Source organism: Eumetopias jubatus, unplaced genomic scaffold, assembly GCF_037043125.1.
Source record: "Eumetopias jubatus isolate StellerSeaLion01/CBP00866 unplaced genomic scaffold, mEumJub1_p1.0 scaffold_10, whole genome shotgun sequence".
In the NCBI taxonomy this organism is placed as follows: Eukaryota; Metazoa; Chordata; class Mammalia; order Carnivora; family Otariidae; genus Eumetopias; species Eumetopias jubatus.
Window position 1 is genome coordinate 92,529,325 of NW_028274816.1, and position 18,602 is coordinate 92,547,926.

Consider the following 18,602-nt stretch of genomic DNA (forward strand, 5'->3'; position numbering starts at 1 on the left):
ACTTTATTTAGTTCTCCAAACAGCCCAGCACCTAGTCTACCAGACTCCTGGTTTTCTAAATGGGTGAGCTGGGAGTGGTAAGGAGAAGCACCTTTGATCCAAGAGGTAACAAAAATGATGCAGTTAAAGCATCCAAACAGAAGCTGTTTTCACTTAGGATGGTTTATACAACACCTCACAATCAACTAAAGAGCAACCAACATCTGTGGATCTACGAGCTGAACTATTTTTACATCATTTGAGAGAAAGAATAATAGCATTGAGTGAAGAAACTGTTATATTTGCACTTCAGAAAACCCAAACCAGAAAAGCTTACATGAAATAGTGCTCTTCACTCATCCATTATAGGTTCGTATACACATATATGTATATATAGCTTTGTCACAAAATAGATAAATTTTAATTATGCCAATTTGAAATATTGTGGCATAACAATTAAAATGTCATCTCAACTTGAAAAGTATGAGTTAAAAATTCATCAGGAATTATATAAATCCAAAACCAGCAGAGCTACTGATTTATAAGCTGTGTTGGGTATTCTACATGGCAACATGAATTTAACCTGGGAAGAGAGACTCTTGTCAGGATTCATGTCAAATATGTGAGTTTTGAACTGTGCCATCTTCGAGATCTCATCCCTTTCACCAAATACACCACCTTACACACATTTTCTTTCATTTTTTTTTCAACTACAGATCAAATGGATTTTGCCAAATTTTCCAACAGAGTGGTTTGGTGCACCGGTCTTGATACCAGACAAATCCACCTTCTACCATTTGTTGTCTTACTTTAGACAGGTTATTTAGCTGTTCAGTTGACCCTTTATAAAAAATTGGGTATAAAACATATTTTCCCGTTTTATAGGAATTCAACGAGATCATCTACACAGTTAAGACAGTTCTTGGCATGTAGGAAGAGCTTCTCCACTGCAGGGAAATCGGTAAGATAACCAGATCTGTCCGGCTTTAGCATCTCCATTTTAAAGAAACTTTTCTCTAAGCAGCTTGAAGACTCTACAGAAGGGCGGGGCTTTGGCGTCTCACGCTCTCTACTAAACTCTGTTAAGTTTAATAGACGGAGAGCTACTCGTGACCGGGGTTTGGGCGGGGTGGGACCAAGCGCGTCAGCCCGCCGCCCCCGCCGCCCCCGCCGCAGCCCCACGGCAGATGCCCAGAGGCCAACAGGTCGCGCCTCAGCTGCACTCATTCTCTCCATCTCCCGCTTCGCAGCATCTGGCAATGACAACACCACCACGTGGCCTGCAGCCTTGCGTCACGCGCCTTCGCCCAATGGAGAGCAGTCTCACCGGGCTGGGGGCGGGGCGCCACCGGGGCTGGCCCTCCCGCAGCTGTCGTCAATTGGCCCAGGGGGCGCCGTGGGCGTGGACTCGTAGCCAATGGCGGCCGGGCGTGGGGCCCCGCCCCCTCAGGGGCTTAGGTTTGGCTTGGACCCGCAGGAGGGTCCTGGCCGGGCCTGGGCGGAGCGGAGCGAAGCAGGGACGGGGCGGGGCGGAGGGGGACGGGACGGGGCGGGGCCAGGAGCGGAGGGGGGCCGGCGACCCGGCCCGCCGAGCCGGCGCCAGCGGGCTGCTGAGGTGGCTGTCGCCGGCTCGGAGCTGCGGCTTCCCCGGGTCGAGTCCCCGATGGAGGCCGAGGCGGCGGATGGCCCCCCGGGCGGGCTCGAGGCGGCGCTCAGCTGCTTCTCTTTCAACCAGGACTGCACGTAAGCAGCTGGGGAGGCGGGGGAGGAAAGTCGCGACCAGGGGTCTTGTCCTGTCGGCAACTTGTAGCCGGACAGGCATGGGCCTACGCCCCAAGAGGGCGTCGGCGGCCCGGCCCGGGCGGCCCCGGACTGGCTCGGTCTGGGGGGCGGGGGGCTCCCCCTCCCCCTGTGGGTGTTCGAGCGTCCCCAACCCCGCCGCGGGCCGAGGGCCAGGAGCGGCCCGCCGAGCAAGAAGGGAGGGAGTTCGCGAGCGGAGTGGGGCGGGAGAAGGCGATGGAATCCAGTGGGGGCAGAGGTTAGCGACCGGAGTGGGGGTCTGGGGAAGGAGGAGAAGCCAAAACAAAGGAGAGGGGAGGGGAGGGGGGAAGTTGCGAGTTGACCCAAGGCGAGGTTGTTGGGGCCCAGGAAGATGGGAATCCAGGAAAAACTTTCCCATTTGTCCTTGAGCATCTCAACGTGGCATCTGGGCAGGGCCTGGGACAAAGAGGCAGCCTATCCCTGTGGCCAGGCCAGCCCCTGTCCGAGCCCAGCCCAGGGCATCTCGCCTGCCGGCTAGGGGTGTCAGAAACCTTTCCACCCCTCTCACTGTTTTCCCGTAGCGCCCCCCTCGGCCAGGCAGCATCTCCTTCTCCGAGTCCAAGAGCCCTTTCCCGGGCCCAGGCTGCCTTCTCTGAGAAGCACGAGCTCCAGTTGCTTATTGAGTGGACTTTTAATGTTTCACTTCGATGTGCACATTTGGACTTTGGCCAGAGAGTGAGTTGCAGAACTGTATTGCAGACATCTCAAGGATTCACTCCCTTCGAAGCAAACGCCTGTTTCCTTCCCTCTTTTCAGAGAATTGTTAGACACCAGTCCTGGGGACCATATGGAATAATCTCTTTGGAATGTGCACCCAGAGCATCAAGCAGGGATGACCGCTTTCCAGTTTCCCACTTCCTGCTGTACCAGTTTCTGTTGTGTTCCTTGTTTGGAGGCGGCTTCAGGCTTGTGCTTTGGCTGCCTGTGACCGGGCTGTGCTAATATTGAACATTCAGTGGTGTAATTAAGACCATGCTGTACCATAAGTAACTCTGGCTTTCATTCCCTTTGTATTTCTGTTTAAAAACACCCTATGCCAAACAATATGCCTTTGTTCGAAAAAACTATGTGTAATCGGATAGCTGGACAGCTTGGTTAGATGAGTGACTTTGAAGCTTTTTTTTTTTTTAACCATAATCGACAATAAGAAATACATATTACAACATCCCATAATACCCACATACATAGAATATCCCTGAAAAGTGATTCATTAGTGTTTACCCCTGCTATGTGTGACCCCTTCTTTTAAAGGTATTTGTAACTCACTGAACTGTATTTAAGATCAGCTGATGGGTTGAGACCTGCAGTTTACAGAAATGATGGTGTAGATAAAATTCTGACATTTTGTAAGTAGCATTTTGCAAGAGAGAATGGCTGTTGAAATAAGTGCCAGAAGGTTTTCCTTCCCAACTGAACACAGGACAAGGAGGGGAGTCAGTTTGCTTACTGGAAGTAAATGTTTTAAATTCTGCTTTGTAACATTGTTTATTAGATTTTTTTAAAGAGATGTTGATTTTTTACTCTAGCTGAGTCCCAACTTTCTATAGCAGTTGGGTAAGAATGTTATTTTCAAAGCTGTTGGGTGCCTGGAAAGTTAATTTCCTTGTCTCTACTGTCAGTTCTGTTTTCTTGGATGAAGGCTCTGCTGGACAGCTCTGTCTCACCTATAAATAAAAGTTTTTGTCACAGTCAGTTGCTTTGAGCCAGAGAGGGTATGACATTGGATTTTAAAATAAGTCAAGCCCCTTACGAATGCATTTAGGAGTATCAGTGTGTCTTTTTCTCTAAGTGCAGGCTGAGTTTGGAATCCAGTATTATAACTAAACTTCTTCGATCATACTTCACGTTTGGCACTGTGCTAGACACTTTGGGTACATTTTTTCATTTGATTGGCAGTATGTATTTGTCCCAAGCCCTATTCCTGTGAGAGGTGATGAGAGTTTTTTTCCTGCAGGAAGGCCCTATGAATAAAATAAGGTTGTAGTTTGAATTCCTTGATTCGGCCTCTTTTGTGGCCATTGATCATTTTAAACATGATAGTAATCACACTGCCATTTTCTCATGTATAAAATCCTTCTGTTCTAGGAGCAGGGCTTATGTTTGAAAATTATTTTAAATTGCCAAAAATCTTTTGGTTCATATCACAAGACCCTACTTACGTTTTTTTCCCCTTACTTGCAAGCTTTAGAAACCTCAGTTTGCTACTAAATGTATCTGTATTTATGTGAAAAAGTCCATGTGAAAAAAGTTTAAAACCAGCAATCTCTATGGAGTGTATTTTAAAACACTTTTTTTTGAATCATAGGAATAAAAAGGAGGTTTTTAAAGTTGAGGTATAACTGACATACAGTATTATATTAGTTTCAAGTGTACGACCTATTGTGATTCAACATTTGTATACACTGGGAAATGGTCACCACAACCAGTCTACTAAACATCTGTTAACTTACAAAATTAATGCAGTATTAGCTACTGTATTTCCCATGCTGTACATTAGCCCCCATGATATATTTATTTTATAACTGGAAGTTTGTACTTCCTGATCTCCTTCACCAATTTTGTTCCCCCCCCAATACCCCTCTCATCTGGCAACCACCAATCTATTCTCTGTAACTATGAGTCTGGGTTTTGTTTTCTTCTGTCCATTTTGTTTTTCTTAGATTCCACATATAAGTGAAATCATGTGGTATTTGTCTTTCTCTGTCTGACTTAGCATAATACTCTCATCCATGTTGCTGCAAATGGCATGATTTCATTCTTTTTATGGCTGAGAAGTGTGTGTGTGTGTGTGCGCGCGCGCGCGCGCATCTTTATCCAATCATCCATTGATGGACACTTAGGTTGTTTCCATATCTCGGCTATTGTAAATGATGCGGCAATGAACATAGGGGCGCATATATTTCTTTGAATTAGTATTTTGATTTTTCCTCCAGAAAGATACCCAGAAGTGGAATTGCTGGATCATAGGGTAGTTATATTTTTAAGTTTTTGAGGAGACTTCACTCCTTTGAGGAGTTTGCATTCCTATGCATAGTGTATGAGGGTTGCCTTTCCTCCACATCCTCGCCAACACTTGTTATTTCTTATCTTTTTGATAATAGCCATTCTTACAGGTATAAGGTAATATCTCATTGTGGTTTTGGTTTCCATTTCCCTGATGATTAGTGATGTTGAGCGTCTTTTCATGTGCCTGTTGGGCTGTCTGTATGTCTTCTTTGGAAAAATGTCAATTCAGATCCTCTTCCATTTTTTAATCAGGTTGGGTTTTTTTTTGTTGTTGTTAAATGAATTTATATATTTTGGATATTAACCCCTTGTTGCAAATATTTTCTCCCATCCAGTGGGTTGTTTTTTCATTTTCTTGATGGTTTCCTTTGCTGTGCAGAAGCTTTTTAGTTTGATGTAATCCTATTTATTTCTTTTTGCTTTTGTTTCCCTTGCCTTTGGAGTCAGATCCAAAAAACATCTCTGAGACCCATGTCAAGGAGCTGACGGCCTGTGTTTTCTTCTAGGAGTTTTATGGCTTCGGGTCTTACGTTGAAGTCTTTAATCCATTTTGAGTTCACACTTGTGTATGAGTATCAGATAGTAGTCCAGTTTTATTCTTTTGCCTGTAGCAGTTTTTTGCAGTTTTAAGATGCTGCTGGCTTGCCTCTCCAGTTGCTGTTTGTCACCATTAATGCTGTAGTTCTGGGTGCCAGACCCCAGTTCTGGGCACGCTGCTGCTCTCGTGCAAATGTCTAGCACACCACTTTGGCCCCCCCGCAGGTTGGAGGGCTGGGAAACAGAAGCGTCTCCCTCCCCGTTAGAAGTTGACGATAGTCTCCTCTCCCTATGTCCCAAGGGAGAGCAAATGTTTGGGTACCAAAAAAAAAATTTCAGGGAAAATCATGTGACATCCTCTTTTTAATTTTTAGGCTAATGAACAAGAGCCTTGGCCATCCAGGCTTGCCCCAGTAAACTGCTAATATTCGTATATGCTTACCTGTGAAGAACAAATCTCACCTTTGCCAATATTTGCTTTAAATGAGGAAGCTGGGCTAATTTTTAGGTCCACTTAGGACTATTTTAAGGTCCACTTCAGCTCTGACATCCCATTTTCCCAGGGTGGAAGTGCTCAAGGTCAGACTGCTTATTCTGAGTGTGCTCTGGGTAAGATTTTGCTCATCACTGAAGTGTTGAGGGCAAAGCAGGAGAGAGCTGGATGGGGATCACAGCTGCTGAACAAAATTGACTCCTTTGCTTTCATCCTAAAGCCAAGGAAACCTGGGTTTACACTCTGTCTTTTTTTTTCCTTTAAAGATTTTATTTATTTATTTGACAGAGACACAGCGAGAGAGGGAACACAAGCAGGAGGAGTGGGAGAGGGAGAAGCAGGCTTCCCGTGGAGCAGGGAGCCCGATGCGGGGCTCGATCCCAGGACCCTGGGATCATGACTTGAGCCGAAGGCAGATGCTTAATAACTGAGCCACCCAGGCGCCCTACACTCTGTCTTTATCTATTGGTTGAAAGTGAAAAAATAAAAAAACAAGTTGTTTTTTGGGTTTTTTTTTTTTTTAGCCCATATTGTTCCAGATGCATGTTTAGTTGTTGTTTTGTTGGTTGGTTGTGATACTAGCTTTGTGGAACATGGTATAAAGCAGAGTTCTCAACCCTGGCTGCACATGGGAGTACTTGAACTAAAAAAAGAAAAAGAAAAATAGAGAGAGGAAGAGAAAGAGAGAGAGATGGCGGTGGGAGAGAAAGAAAGAGAGAAAAAGAGAAAAAGGAAAGAAAGAAAGAAAGAAAGAAAGAAAAAGAAAGAAAGAATCTGATTAAAAAGCTCAAGGTTGGAGGAACAGGAGTAAATAATCATCAGTATTTTTTAAAAGCTTCCCAAGTAAATTTAATGTACATCTGGGGATGAGAGCTGCTGGTATAAAGTATCTGGGGTGTTTTCATGGAAAGCAATGAAAGGATGAATCCATTAAATTGTACTTACTAATGACTATGCCTACTCTGATAGTGTATCTATTTTTTAAGCAAAACAAAACAAAACCAGGAAATAGAAAATTTACCTCTTGGTAAAGTACCTCTCAAACAACCAGAAGACCCCTCATCGTGTTGGGAGTAGCTCCAGGATGAATTTTCTTAAGCATTCCATTTTTCCTATTTCTGCCCAGTTGGGAAAGCATAGTCGCTGGTAGGTTTGACATTTCTTTTGATGAGTTTCAGATCTCTTACCCATCTGAGTCTGTGGTTGTCTTTGCCCTTTTCCCTTTTAATGTACCTGCCCACCTGACAACTATTTAGATAGTTATCAAATACCGAAATACCTGAGGATGGATGTTTGTCCACTATGAGCCTGGGAGGAAAGGGAATGTCTGTCTTGGGCAGCTCTGTTACCTGGAGTACAGTACCTCTTGTCATTCCCATGCTGTCATTATCTTCCACAGATCCCTAGCAATTGGAACCAAAGCCGGTTATAAGCTGTTTTCTTTGAGTTCTGTGGAGCAACTGGACCAAGTCCATGGAAGCAGTAAGTGTGTGTGTGAGATCTCAGGGACACCAAATCCTCCCTCTAGACTTTAATCTGTGGTGCTCCTGAGCTGTCTGCATTTTTCTCCCTTAACTGTCAAACTGAAGGAGTCAGTATTTTTCAGGTTTAAATATAAATCATTGCCTCCACTTGGTTTAAAAAAAAACAACCCACAAGTAAGCCCTTAGATTTGGCAATATCTTAGGTAACGTTTTCTTTTTATATTAAGAAATCCTTGGTTTGAAACCATAATGTTGACATTTCTTCATATACTTTTAAGCCCAGCCATCAGTTTTTATAATTGTCAAACCGGAAGGTCACTTACGATTTTTTTTTCGCCATTATATTGGCATAGTTGAATATTGTAACACTCATGGTCATGGAAGTATTTTCTTTGTTTTAATAAAGCAGTATGATCCCATTTGCATAGTTCATACTGAAGATGTTGAAATACTTCTAGTGGATATCGCAAAAAAAATGCAGCTTAGAAATGTGACTCTCTTATTTTCTCAGGGTAAGTAATAATTTATGCCATCATAATAGTGAAGAATACACAATCTTTGGATTTCCTGGAAAGAAAGTGGTTTGGTAAATAAATACCTTGGGTCCCTAATATATTTGTAAGATATTATTTTTATTACACCATTTTCGTGAATACTTCGCTCTGTATCTGTCCTATGTCACTCCCTATGGGACCTGCCTACACACAAGGAAGGCACACGTACAAAAAGAATGTTCTCAGAAAAACACTGAGGTGTCTACCTATGGGCGCTCGGGAGGCTTACTTATTTACCTTCTTCCGGAGTATGGAAGTACTTCCCTGGTCATGACGCAGATGTCCAGATTGTCTTCCACAAGAAAGGGATTGCAGAGAGGGCCAGGGAGCACAAAATGAGGAGGGGTTACAATTTAATTAGGTTGCTGTCCCCACCCCGCCACGGCCATACCCGTAGTACCTCTCGGCAATAGGGACCAGAATTCTGAAAGCAGAGGTTCTCCAGAGTAGACACGCCTTTGAAACCTCTCGTGGAGAAAGGGTAGATTGAGATTGTCCAAACCTCCCAAAAATGTTTCCCTGAGCAAACAGTGGTGCCTGAGGGCTGATTCTACCTCACAGAGGGCATCCAGGGAAGCTCTGGGAAGACCTGACTTTGGGTTCTGGTCACTAACGTTTTCTGTAGGTGTTGGAAAGGGCTTTGGAACTGCTACCTTGGGAGGCAGATAAAGCTTCACGGTGGGGGGAAGGAAATCATTGTAACGGAGGGCACCCAGTAGCTAGACCCCAAGGCCGTTGGCTGACTGCAGGGGAGGCTGAAATCTGTGTGGCCACGGGCTGCTTTCCTTCCCAGCCGAGATCCCGGATGTCTACATCGTGGAGCGCCTTTTCTCCAGCAGCCTGGTAGTGGTGGTCAGTCACACGAAGCCACGGCAGATGAACGTCTATCACTTCAAGAAAGGCACGGAGATCTGTAATTACAGCTACTCCAGCAACGTCTTGTCCATAAGGCTGAACCGGCAGGTATGTGGGGGAGATCTCTCGGGTTGCAAGGCTTCTGCTCTATGGGCACCCAAGATAAAGAAGATGAGTATCTTTAGAGACGAACATTTCTAAACCACACATCCGATTCGAAAAGCGATTCTAAGACTCGGTTGGGCCTACTATCACGGGGACATGGTGAGCCTACTCCGGGCACCAATTTCAGTGGTGTGACCTCCCTGGTCCTTCTGCCTCGTGTCCCTTCTTGAACACTGGCCCCTGGTGGAGTGAATCCTCTTCTGCTGGACACAGGCTGGGTGGAAATCTGGCTCTGACACCGTCCCGTGAGCTACTTCGTGGGCACTGAACGCAGAAGAACATCTCTCTCTGGTTTGGGCCCTGGATGGTGGCGTCCACTGCACACAGGCAGCAATGCTTCTCAGAATGAAGCCCCTGAGGATGAGCGTGTCCCCCGCCGCCCCAGGCTAGCTCTGAAGGCAGTTGTAAAACTGCCCTTCTCTTGCTCTGTCCTTGAGCTTTCCCAGTGATCCAGGTTCCCAGGCTCATGCTCCCACCCTTCTTTCCCCCAGCTTACTCTTACAGATCTTACTTGTAGTGGTTGGTTAGTTGGTTGGTTTGAAGATCTTTCTTTCTTCCTTCCTTCCTTCCTTCCTTCCTTCCTTCCTTCCTTCCTTCCTTTCTTTTTCTTTCCTCTTTTCTTTTCTTCCTTCCTTTCTTCCTTCCTTCCTTCTTTTCTTTTCTTTTCTCTTTTCTTTCTTTTCTTTTCTTTTTTTTTTCTTTTCTTTTTTTTCTTCTTCCACAGAGAGAGAGCCCAAGCAGGGGGAGCGGCAGGGAGAGGGAGCCCGATGCAGGGCTCAATCCCAGGACCCTGGGATCATGATCTGAGCCAAAGGCAGACACTTAACCAACCGAGCCACCAGGCGCCCCAGGAAGGATTACTCTTATCTAAAATACACAATACATTCTCTTTAAAAATAGAAACTCTCCTTAAATAGGGGCACCTGGGTGGCTCAGTCATTAAGTGTCTGCCTTTGGCTCAGGTCATGTTCCAAGGGTGCTGGGATCTAGCCCCGCATTGGGCTCCCTGCTCAGTGGGAAGCCGGCTTCTCCCTCTCCCACTGCTTGTGTTCCCTCTCTCGCTGTGTCTCTCTCTGTCAAATAAATCAATAAATTCTTTAAAAAAAAATTCTCCTTAAATAAATATTTGGGGATATTAGCAAAGTTTCCCTTAAATCATTAGATTTTCAATCCTATAAGGGCAGGCACCGTATCTCTTGTGGTCACTCCTGTGGCCTGGTAGGAAAGGCAGTGCCTGGGGGAAAAAAGTGCTCAATGAATAGCTGTTTCCCGACTGCCTGTTAAATAAGTAAACAGAGAGATTCTTTATATGACCGTGCAGATCTTTCTATTTAATTAAAGATTCCCAGGATGGTGGAGGTCATTGCATTCATCAAGGACAACGTTTTCTGTCTTTTTACCTAAGCTATTAAATGCTAATAATTTTTTTTTTTAACAAATGAGACAAAGTGCTCCTTCGGTTTATAAGAGGGAAGAGATTGTTTCTTTGAGTTGGCCGACTACTTTGATTGGATACCCACCTATGTCTATATAAAGCAGTGTGGTAGAAAAAAGCCGGAGAAGTAGGATGTGGGGGTATTTAAGTAAGGAGCAGGAGTAAAGAAGGAAATAGGTCCAGGCTCTTGGCCAGGGAGGGAAAGGCATTTGAGAGTTTTCGACTTGAAGGTTTTTAAGCCCAATTCTTGGCTCAAGGGCTCTCTCTGAAATCTGTCGGTAGCACATTAAATTTCATTGCAAAACTTTTTATTTTTGCATACAGTGATAGCCGATATATGAAAATTAAATCTCTGTTTTTGGCACCTGATTATCTTTTTAAGATTGTTCTAGCCTGGGGCGCCTGGGTGGCTCAGTCGGTTAAGCGTCTGCCTTCGGCTCAGGGCATGATCTCAGGGTCCTGGGATCGAGCCCCACGACAGGCTCCCTGCTCAGTGAGGAGTCTGCTTCTCCCTCTGTCCTCCCTCTGCCCCTCCCCCTGCTCATGTGCTCTCTCTCGCTCTCTCTCTCGCTCTCTCTCTCAAATAAATACATTTTTAAAAGTCTTTTGAAGAAAAAGATTGTTTAGGCCAAAGTCCTATAAAAATCAGAACCCTCAGATAGTATCTATAGAATTTATTTCTCTCATTTCTCTCTTACTTGCTCTCTGACATTTTCATTACCAAAGGGGACAAAGGATTACTCAAGGGTCTGAGTCTGCTAGCCTTTCCATGCCACCTTGTGCTCAGTATAACATCCATGACTTTTGCGGTTCTCCTCCCCCAGCTCCTTAAAACGTCAGTGCTCCTAGCGCTACTCAGCTGTCAATGGCCAAGTTCATTGGAACCCGCTCAGATACCTCTCTCCTTCTTAGCGTTTCTTCTCCTAAGAAGATGATTTGAAACAGGTCTGGAACGTGTTTGGGGTTTGCTTTTCTTAGAACATCCAAGGCTCTGGCCTTGGCAGCTTTGGGGTTGGGCACCTGCTGCAAGCCCCGTGCCGGGCCGCCGTCCCTGATGCCCGGGCTCTGCCGCCCCCTGCAGGAAATGAACGGGAGTGAGAGCCGCGCGTCCTGCCCGCGGTGGGGTTCATGGGGTCTTTGGGCAGTGGGGTTCCTTTTTTAAAAACAACAGGAAACCATCAAAGATTTGTGTAGGGAGTTTTGAGCAGAGAGCATCCCTATTTTCTTTTAAATACATAGAAAGGAAGACATTTAGTAATTATGGTATTTTCCACTCTCAGTTAATGTTATGCCCCTTGTCCTTAATTGAGGAAATGTATTGAGGTATGAAGACGACGCACCTGATATATTTCCATATGTAAACTTTGACAGTGCTCCGACCATCTGTTCTGAGGGGCCCTGGTTATCCAGATGAACAGTCCCTGGATTGAAGCCTCTGGAGCAACATCTAAATCTGGGGTGCTTGAGGGCAGATGCTATCAGTATTTTTATAATCACTCAAAGGAGTTATTACTTCTAAATCCTAGCAGAGTTGATGAGAACCAAGGTGACCGGGACCGAGCAGAATTGAAGCCCCACCCAGGGTTCTGCTACGATTGAAAACTGGTTGCTAAAGAGCAGTTTCCAGGGTCATGCTGGCCCTGGAAGTGTGCTTGCACGTGAACTTGAGACATGGTGCCTCCTTGCTCCCCCTCTCTGTATTCTGTTTCCCTCCTATTTAAGTCTTGTCCATGGCCAGCAGGGGTGGCCTGAAATTCACCGACTGGGCCGCATGGCAGCTGGTGCTGTGACAGCTGGTGGGACAGAGGCAGACAGATGGGGTGAGCTGGTGTAGGGGCTGTTCCTACAAGAGGCATGCGCTGAGGACCCAGTGTCCTGGGGATTGGGTGTGGGGACACGGGAGGACATCAGAAACCTAAGAACGTAGGCATAAGAGTACTAGAGTCCAAACCATAGACAGTGCTGGCAAAAGACAAAGTGATCAGGTAAATCAGGGAATATGTTTCACAGAGAAACGCTAATGTTTGCCATCAATTTTGAGACCCTACTAGAATTTTTTTTTTACCCCTCGGCAGCCAGACCTGTGGCCACAGAGCCTTAATTAAAATTGAGGAAGGCCTTTACATTTTCTTTTTCTGCTCGGTAAAAGTGATGGTCTCCATTTTTCTGAGCTGTGAGAAGTCATACTGGGAAAACAGTAGGGCAGGCTTTTCCCTGGAGGAGGGCCTGCCAGGGTTTTTTGTAGCATTTTTAGGTGCCTTCCTTTCCCAAGTGTTGTCTTTTGGGATAAAAGGATCTGACCTGAAAACAGAGGCTCTCAGACTCAGGTGTGCATCACAATGACCTGGGGTACTCGTTTCAAACCTCCCAAACCAGAATTTCCAGGGAGAGAGGCCAGGCCTTGCTCCTCAGGTGCTCAGCTGGCTCATCAAAGCCTGAGAACCACTAACTTAGAGGAAGCTGAGTCAGGCTTGTGCAGGGCCTGTGGGCAGCTGCTCGGGGTGAGGAAAGAGCCGCCCAACCAAAAAGTCCTTCCCGACCCACAGCCCCTCACCGGCACCAGCATCCGCACTTGGACTGAGCTATGCATTCCGTTCCTTTGCACACCCAACGTCAACCCTGTGGGCTGTTTCCACTTGGTAGAGAGCATGGCCATTGGGAAGCAGCTCTGCACCTGGCAAGCCTCATTTGAAAAGGAAGAGAAGGGCCTCCCTGCACTGGAGAGGGAAAGGAGCTGAGCCTGGGGTGGGGTGGGGGGTGGGGGGGGTCACTGGGAAGATCACAGGGGAGGGGGAGGGTGCCCTGGGGCTGGGGGTGCACATGAGGGCAGAAGGGCTTTCCGATTCCCTTTAGTAGGGCTTGAGAGAGTATGCGGAAGTGGGTCTGGAGAGTTGAGTGGAACGAAGGTAAAGTTGGCAATTCTTGGGAGGGAGCAGAACCTAAGATTGGTGGTACGGAGGGAGTAAAGAAACCCATGCCTGTGTAAGACAGAGACATCGTTATGAACATTGGAAAGGGAGCCTGTCTGACGGGAATAGGAACCAAAGAGGTTACCAAAAATTGTCCTAAATGGCAAAGGGAGTCTGATCAGGAAGTGTTTGGGAGTCCCTGTTCTAAAGAGGGGAAAGTACCACTCACACACAAAATCTCAATTTCTTTTTTTTTTAAGGTCTTATTTAGCCGCGCTCGCGCATGAGTGGGGGCGGGGAGGAGCAGAGGAAGAGGGAGAAGCAGACTCCCCACTGAGAAGGGAGTCCAACACGGGGCTTGATCCCAGGACCCCTGGATCATGACCTGAGCCGAAGGCAGATGCTTAACCAACTGAGCCACCCAGGAGCGCCCCCCCCTCAAAATCTCAATTTCTAAATGAAAATTTTTAAGATCTTGTATTTTATGCTTCTATTCAGGTGGCTGATGTGTGTGTGCATGCGCACTTGTGCATACCTAAACGTAATCTTCAACTCGATCATCAAAATTCTTCCACCTTTAGGCTTAGAAGCAAGTTAGGGCTCACATGAAAGACGAGTGATTTCTATTGCAGAGGCTGCTGGTGTGCCTGGAGGAGGCCATTTACATACACAACATCAAAGACATGAAGCTGCTGAAAACTATCCTGGATATTCCTGCAAACCCAACAGGTGAGCTCCAAAGTCAGGGGAGATGCACCCCGTCCCCAAATCTCCTACCCAGCTGCTCCTTTCACAGGCTGGACTCCCCCCTCAACCGAAAACCCGAAGCAGTATTCGTATGGGTTTCGAGTCTCAGTGGTGTTTTACCTTGGAGGTTTGTCTTTATGGTGGCAGATCCCAGTTATGTTAGGCTGTGCATCCTTCAGGACTGCAGCCTTCGAGAAACCCCTTTCCTCTGGGGCCCATTCTCTGCAAATGTGTCAAGGTGCTTAAGGTAGGCGTAGGCGATTTCGTGCATCTGATATTAAAAGGTGTTTACCCCTAATTATTTTCGGTGGTTGTTCAGTACAGAGTAGGTGTAATAATTAGAAGCAGGTTTTGACTTGGTGTGTCTGCACGAGTAGGAGAAAGGCTCCGAAGAATGTGTTTTATGAAGCTACAATGAAATCTCTCTACTTGGGTGATGTGCTAGGGTGCTGGTCTTCACTAAATCCCTCGGATACCACACTGTTGAACCAGTCCCCCATGTGAGACTGGGATTAGATTGGATTTGGTAGATTGAAAGAGCAGATGATGTGTATGAGCTCACTAAGCGAGCAGTAAATGAGAAAGAAGCTCGGTTGTGTGGGAGGGTGGGGGGTCATCACACCAGAGCAATTGGTGTGAATTGAATTCCAGTTTAGTATCGGTAAGTAACTGCTTCCATTCACGGCAGTCTCCTAATTCTTTGACTTTCACTGAATGTCAAGGTCTGTATGGCCCAACCCAAGTCACTGAGGCTCTTTGGGCCTCAGAGTTTTTTACCTGTAAAATGGCGTGGGAATACCCGTCTCGCAGCATCAGCTGGGAATTGCAGGAGCTCATGTTTGTGAAAGTGGCCAGCCCACAGCCCGCCGTGCAGTAAAATTTCCTATTCCTGCTTCCCTCCCCTCTTCTCTGTCTGTATGATAAATCTCAATTATATAGAGACCCTCTTTGCTGTCGACCTCAGTGCTTTAAAATTTCAGCCACGAAATGATATATTTTCAAAGATCAAAGCCATTGAGGCCATTAGAAAATTCTGAGGTGACTTTAAAGCGTATTTCCTAAAATGGAGGATGGTAAGTGAAGCTGCTGCGGATGGTCGGGTTTTGTTCTAGGCGTGAGGTCGAACTGGTTTGCAAAGGTACAGTACTGAAGAGGTACTATGTGCCCCGGCCGACAGGGGGTGCTGTCGGGTGCAGCTAGGGCATGCAGCCCGCAGGGCCCCGGAATCTAGCCACACCAGTCCCCGGAGACAGGCACTTTGCAGGGCCGGGACCCAGGGTGGGACTGTGGGGTGCAGACAGCGGAAAGGAAGATGTGCTCTTCTGCGAGGGCAGGCAGGAGAGGTGCTGCCGACTCGAAGCAGAACTCACAGCAGGAGTGGACCTGAGCTGGACCTTGATGGATTTGGACAGGGACCATCCAGGTAGCCAGGAACCTGGAAGCTCTCTCGGTTCTTCAGTTCTCTGGGAAGATAGGAGTCGGCATAGTCAGGGCCCTGCCCAGTGGAGGGGCCGGTGTGTTAGCGCTGCAATCGCTTTCCTTTGCTTCTGCTGCCACACGATCACCCCACGAGACAGCTCTGCCTGCCTGAAGGACTGGGCCCTTTCCTCCCGTGAAAAGCAATTTCTCCCCATCTACACTTAATTGCTAGTAAATGGAGCTGTTTTCCTTAGCTCAGAAAAGTCACTGGTTGCCTCTTTCTTTGCAGTTTAAACAGGGAGAAAAAAAGGTTTGAAAGGGTGGGCCTTTTGTATTTTAGAGAGAACGGGTATTATTTGTAAAGGAATAATTTTATCTCGAGAAAAATTAGAAACGGTGGGAGGTGTTTTCTCCGTCTCAGATAAACGTTATGAATGGATTCAAGGACAGAGCTAGCATTTCCTTCTGAAAGACCACAGGCGGGTTGAAAGACCAAAATATGTCTTCTGACACCTTTGATGTTCCTTGGAGAGATACAGCCGAGACTTTTTCAAATCCTGAAATTTATAATTATCATATCAACTTCCACTGAGCTCCCTTTGTTCTCCAGTAAAAGAGAGATGATAATGGTTATCCCACCGAGTTATTTTGGGGAGGATTAACTGAGGGCAGGCAGCGAGCAGCCCCCCGGAGAGCAAAGATTAGGCTCACTCCCTAGCCCAGCCCCTGCCTGGAGGGCAGCCTGACCATGGTCAAAGTTACACTTGCCGGGACATGACCAGTTCCTCGCTCAGCGGACTCGGAGCTGTCAAACCCAGGAATGTAAAATTTTCAGAGACCAAGAGTCTCCTTTATTTGTTCCCATCCTCTCATTTATTTTCTAAATGAAAACATAAGACGGAAATTCGGGCTCTTGATTTGATCAGGGCTTCATGGGTACACAAGGGGAACAGAGTCCCTTGTCCAACTGGCTGGAGCACACCGATGCTGAGTGGATTGTAACCTAGTGAATTATAAATAAATGATACACACAGAGCTCTACCATGGCTTCGCACTGGTATCTACTGCGGCTGTAAATTTCCTTCCTTGTGTCTGTGTTGCGGCCATTCCCGCTGTTTCCTTTAAAGGGTTTGGCCAGACGGAGCTCGAAGTTAATTTCCTGCCAGCACAGCATCTGTGTGTTGAGCAGTGAGGGTGGAGATCTCCACACAAGTTCAGCCAACTGCAGACCTCGGCTGTGCCATAATCTTAGGACCTTCTGCAGAATCCCGAGGGAGCCATCTATAGCACCCAGCAGTGCGTGTAACAGAACAAAGTAGCGGTTCATTCCCCAGCCAGGGCTCTCTCTGAAAAGGGCAATACAGGTGGGGTAAATGGCTCTTGTTTGCAGTCGCCTAGCACACTTGCAAATACAGAGATTTCCTTCTATTTTTGAAAATTGGAAAGCATCTTCTGAGACGTTAATCAACCTAGGGGGAACTGCAATGTATAAATCACTGTTAACTCGCTTTAAGTTTGTCAAGTCGTACTATAAATACCAACAATGGGGATGATTTAGAATCATAGGACCTCCTTCTGATTCCAGCCGATGCTCCCATTGGTTCTTGCCCTGATAACAGGCACTTCTGTTCCAGCTGCAGAAGAATTACAGCCAAACAATTTCAGGGAAGTTACAGCCGGCAGTGATTTATGAGAATGTGTGTCAATTCTAAAACAAATCCAAAAGCCATTTCAAAACCTGATTCCTCTATAGAAAAAAGACTGGAAGAAAATAGGCTCAAATACTGAGAATAGTGAAGAGCCTCTGGATTTTAGAATAACGAGTGCTTTTTTTTTCCTCTTACTTTATATTTTTTGGACTCTGCAAATCTTTTACACTATGACTTTTCTGTTATAAAATGATATCAGAGACAAAGGCTTATTTCCTTCCCGAAGAAGGCTTTGTGTGACACCTGTCATGGAAACAGAAGACAGGTAGAATCGTAATATCCAAGCCTGAAGCAAGCTCTTGATGCTTTCCTCGGGGGCTTCCAGAAGGAACAAAAATGCATTCTTGTAGCTGGTTGGATTTGTCTGAGAACTGGAGCATAGGAAATCGAAGGAACTCATGGTGAGCATTTCTGGGGACCTTCATTAAGTCTGAGAAGGTTGGTGTGTAGGATCCCTTGGCTAAATTCAGGTGGATTGGCAGAAGTGCAAGCCTGAAGGTGAAGCTCTCAGGTAAGTGGTTATGTGTCAGAGTCCGCCTGTGCTGCATCATCCTTTCCCTGTTAGAATCTAGTGTCATCCCCCTCTCTGTTAGACACTACAGAAGGTTCGAAAAGTTTAAGCTTTTCTTCCCTTCTGGGATATTTACACGTGAACAAAAAAAGCTTGGAAGGTCAACTCACACCTGTCAGAATGGCTATTATCAAGAAGACAGAGATCCAAAGCGCTGGCGAGGATGTGGAGGAAAGAGAACGCTCGTGCGCTGTGGGCGAGAATGCAAACTGGTGCGGCCACTGCAGAGCACAGGACGGAGGTTCCCCAAAAAATTAAGAACGGAACTACCACATGACCCAGCAATTCCACTTCTGGGTGTTCATCCGAAGAAAATGAAAACAGTAACCCAGAAAGATAACCTGCACCCCCATGTTCAAGGCAGCACTATTTAGAACAGCCAAGACATGGAAGGGCCCATGTCCACTGAATGAATGGGTAAAGAAAATGTGGTATATATGTATGTACAGTGGAATGTTATGCAGGCATTAAAAAAAAAAAAAAAGGAAATCTTGCCATTTGGGACCTTGAGGGCATTATGCTAAGTGGGTGAAGTCAGACAAAGAAAGACAAATACTGCAAACACTGGATAATTTCACTTAAATGTGGAATCTTCAAAAAAAAAAAAAAGATACAAAGAACAGACTGGTGGTTGCCAGGGGTGGGGAGTTGGGTGGGGGGGATGTGAAATGGATGAAGGGGGTCAAAAGTTACAAACTTCCAGTTATAAAACAAATAAGTCACGTGGATGTAATGTCCAGCATGGTGGCTATGGTTAATAATACTGTATTGCATATTTGAAAGTTGATAAGGGAATAAGTCTTGAAGAGCTTTCATCACGAGAACAAACATTTCATGACTGTGTATGGTGATGGATGTTACTTAGACTCACTAGACTGTCACTCCCTCGAGACACAGTATAGACAAATATCCGATCAT

The 18,602-nt window shown here is 46.1% G+C and overlaps 1 protein-coding gene across 1 annotated transcript in view; it reads left to right on the forward strand.

Annotated features, from left to right (window-relative positions):
* The first annotated feature begins 1,572 nt into the window (after positions 1 to 1,572).
* The window catches only part of WIPI1 (WD repeat domain, phosphoinositide interacting 1), a 31,862-nt gene continuing 14,832 nt past the window's right edge, over positions 1,573 to 18,602 (forward strand). Inside the window, exons 1-4 of the mRNA XM_028112887.2 lie at positions 1,573 to 1,722; positions 7,236 to 7,318; positions 8,668 to 8,837; positions 13,871 to 13,967. Coding sequence (XP_027968688.1) covers positions 1,643 to 1,722; positions 7,236 to 7,318; positions 8,668 to 8,837; positions 13,871 to 13,967 — 430 coding nt within the window. The 5' untranslated portion in view covers positions 1,573 to 1,642. The remainder of the gene's footprint in view (positions 1,723 to 7,235; positions 7,319 to 8,667; positions 8,838 to 13,870; positions 13,968 to 18,602) is intronic.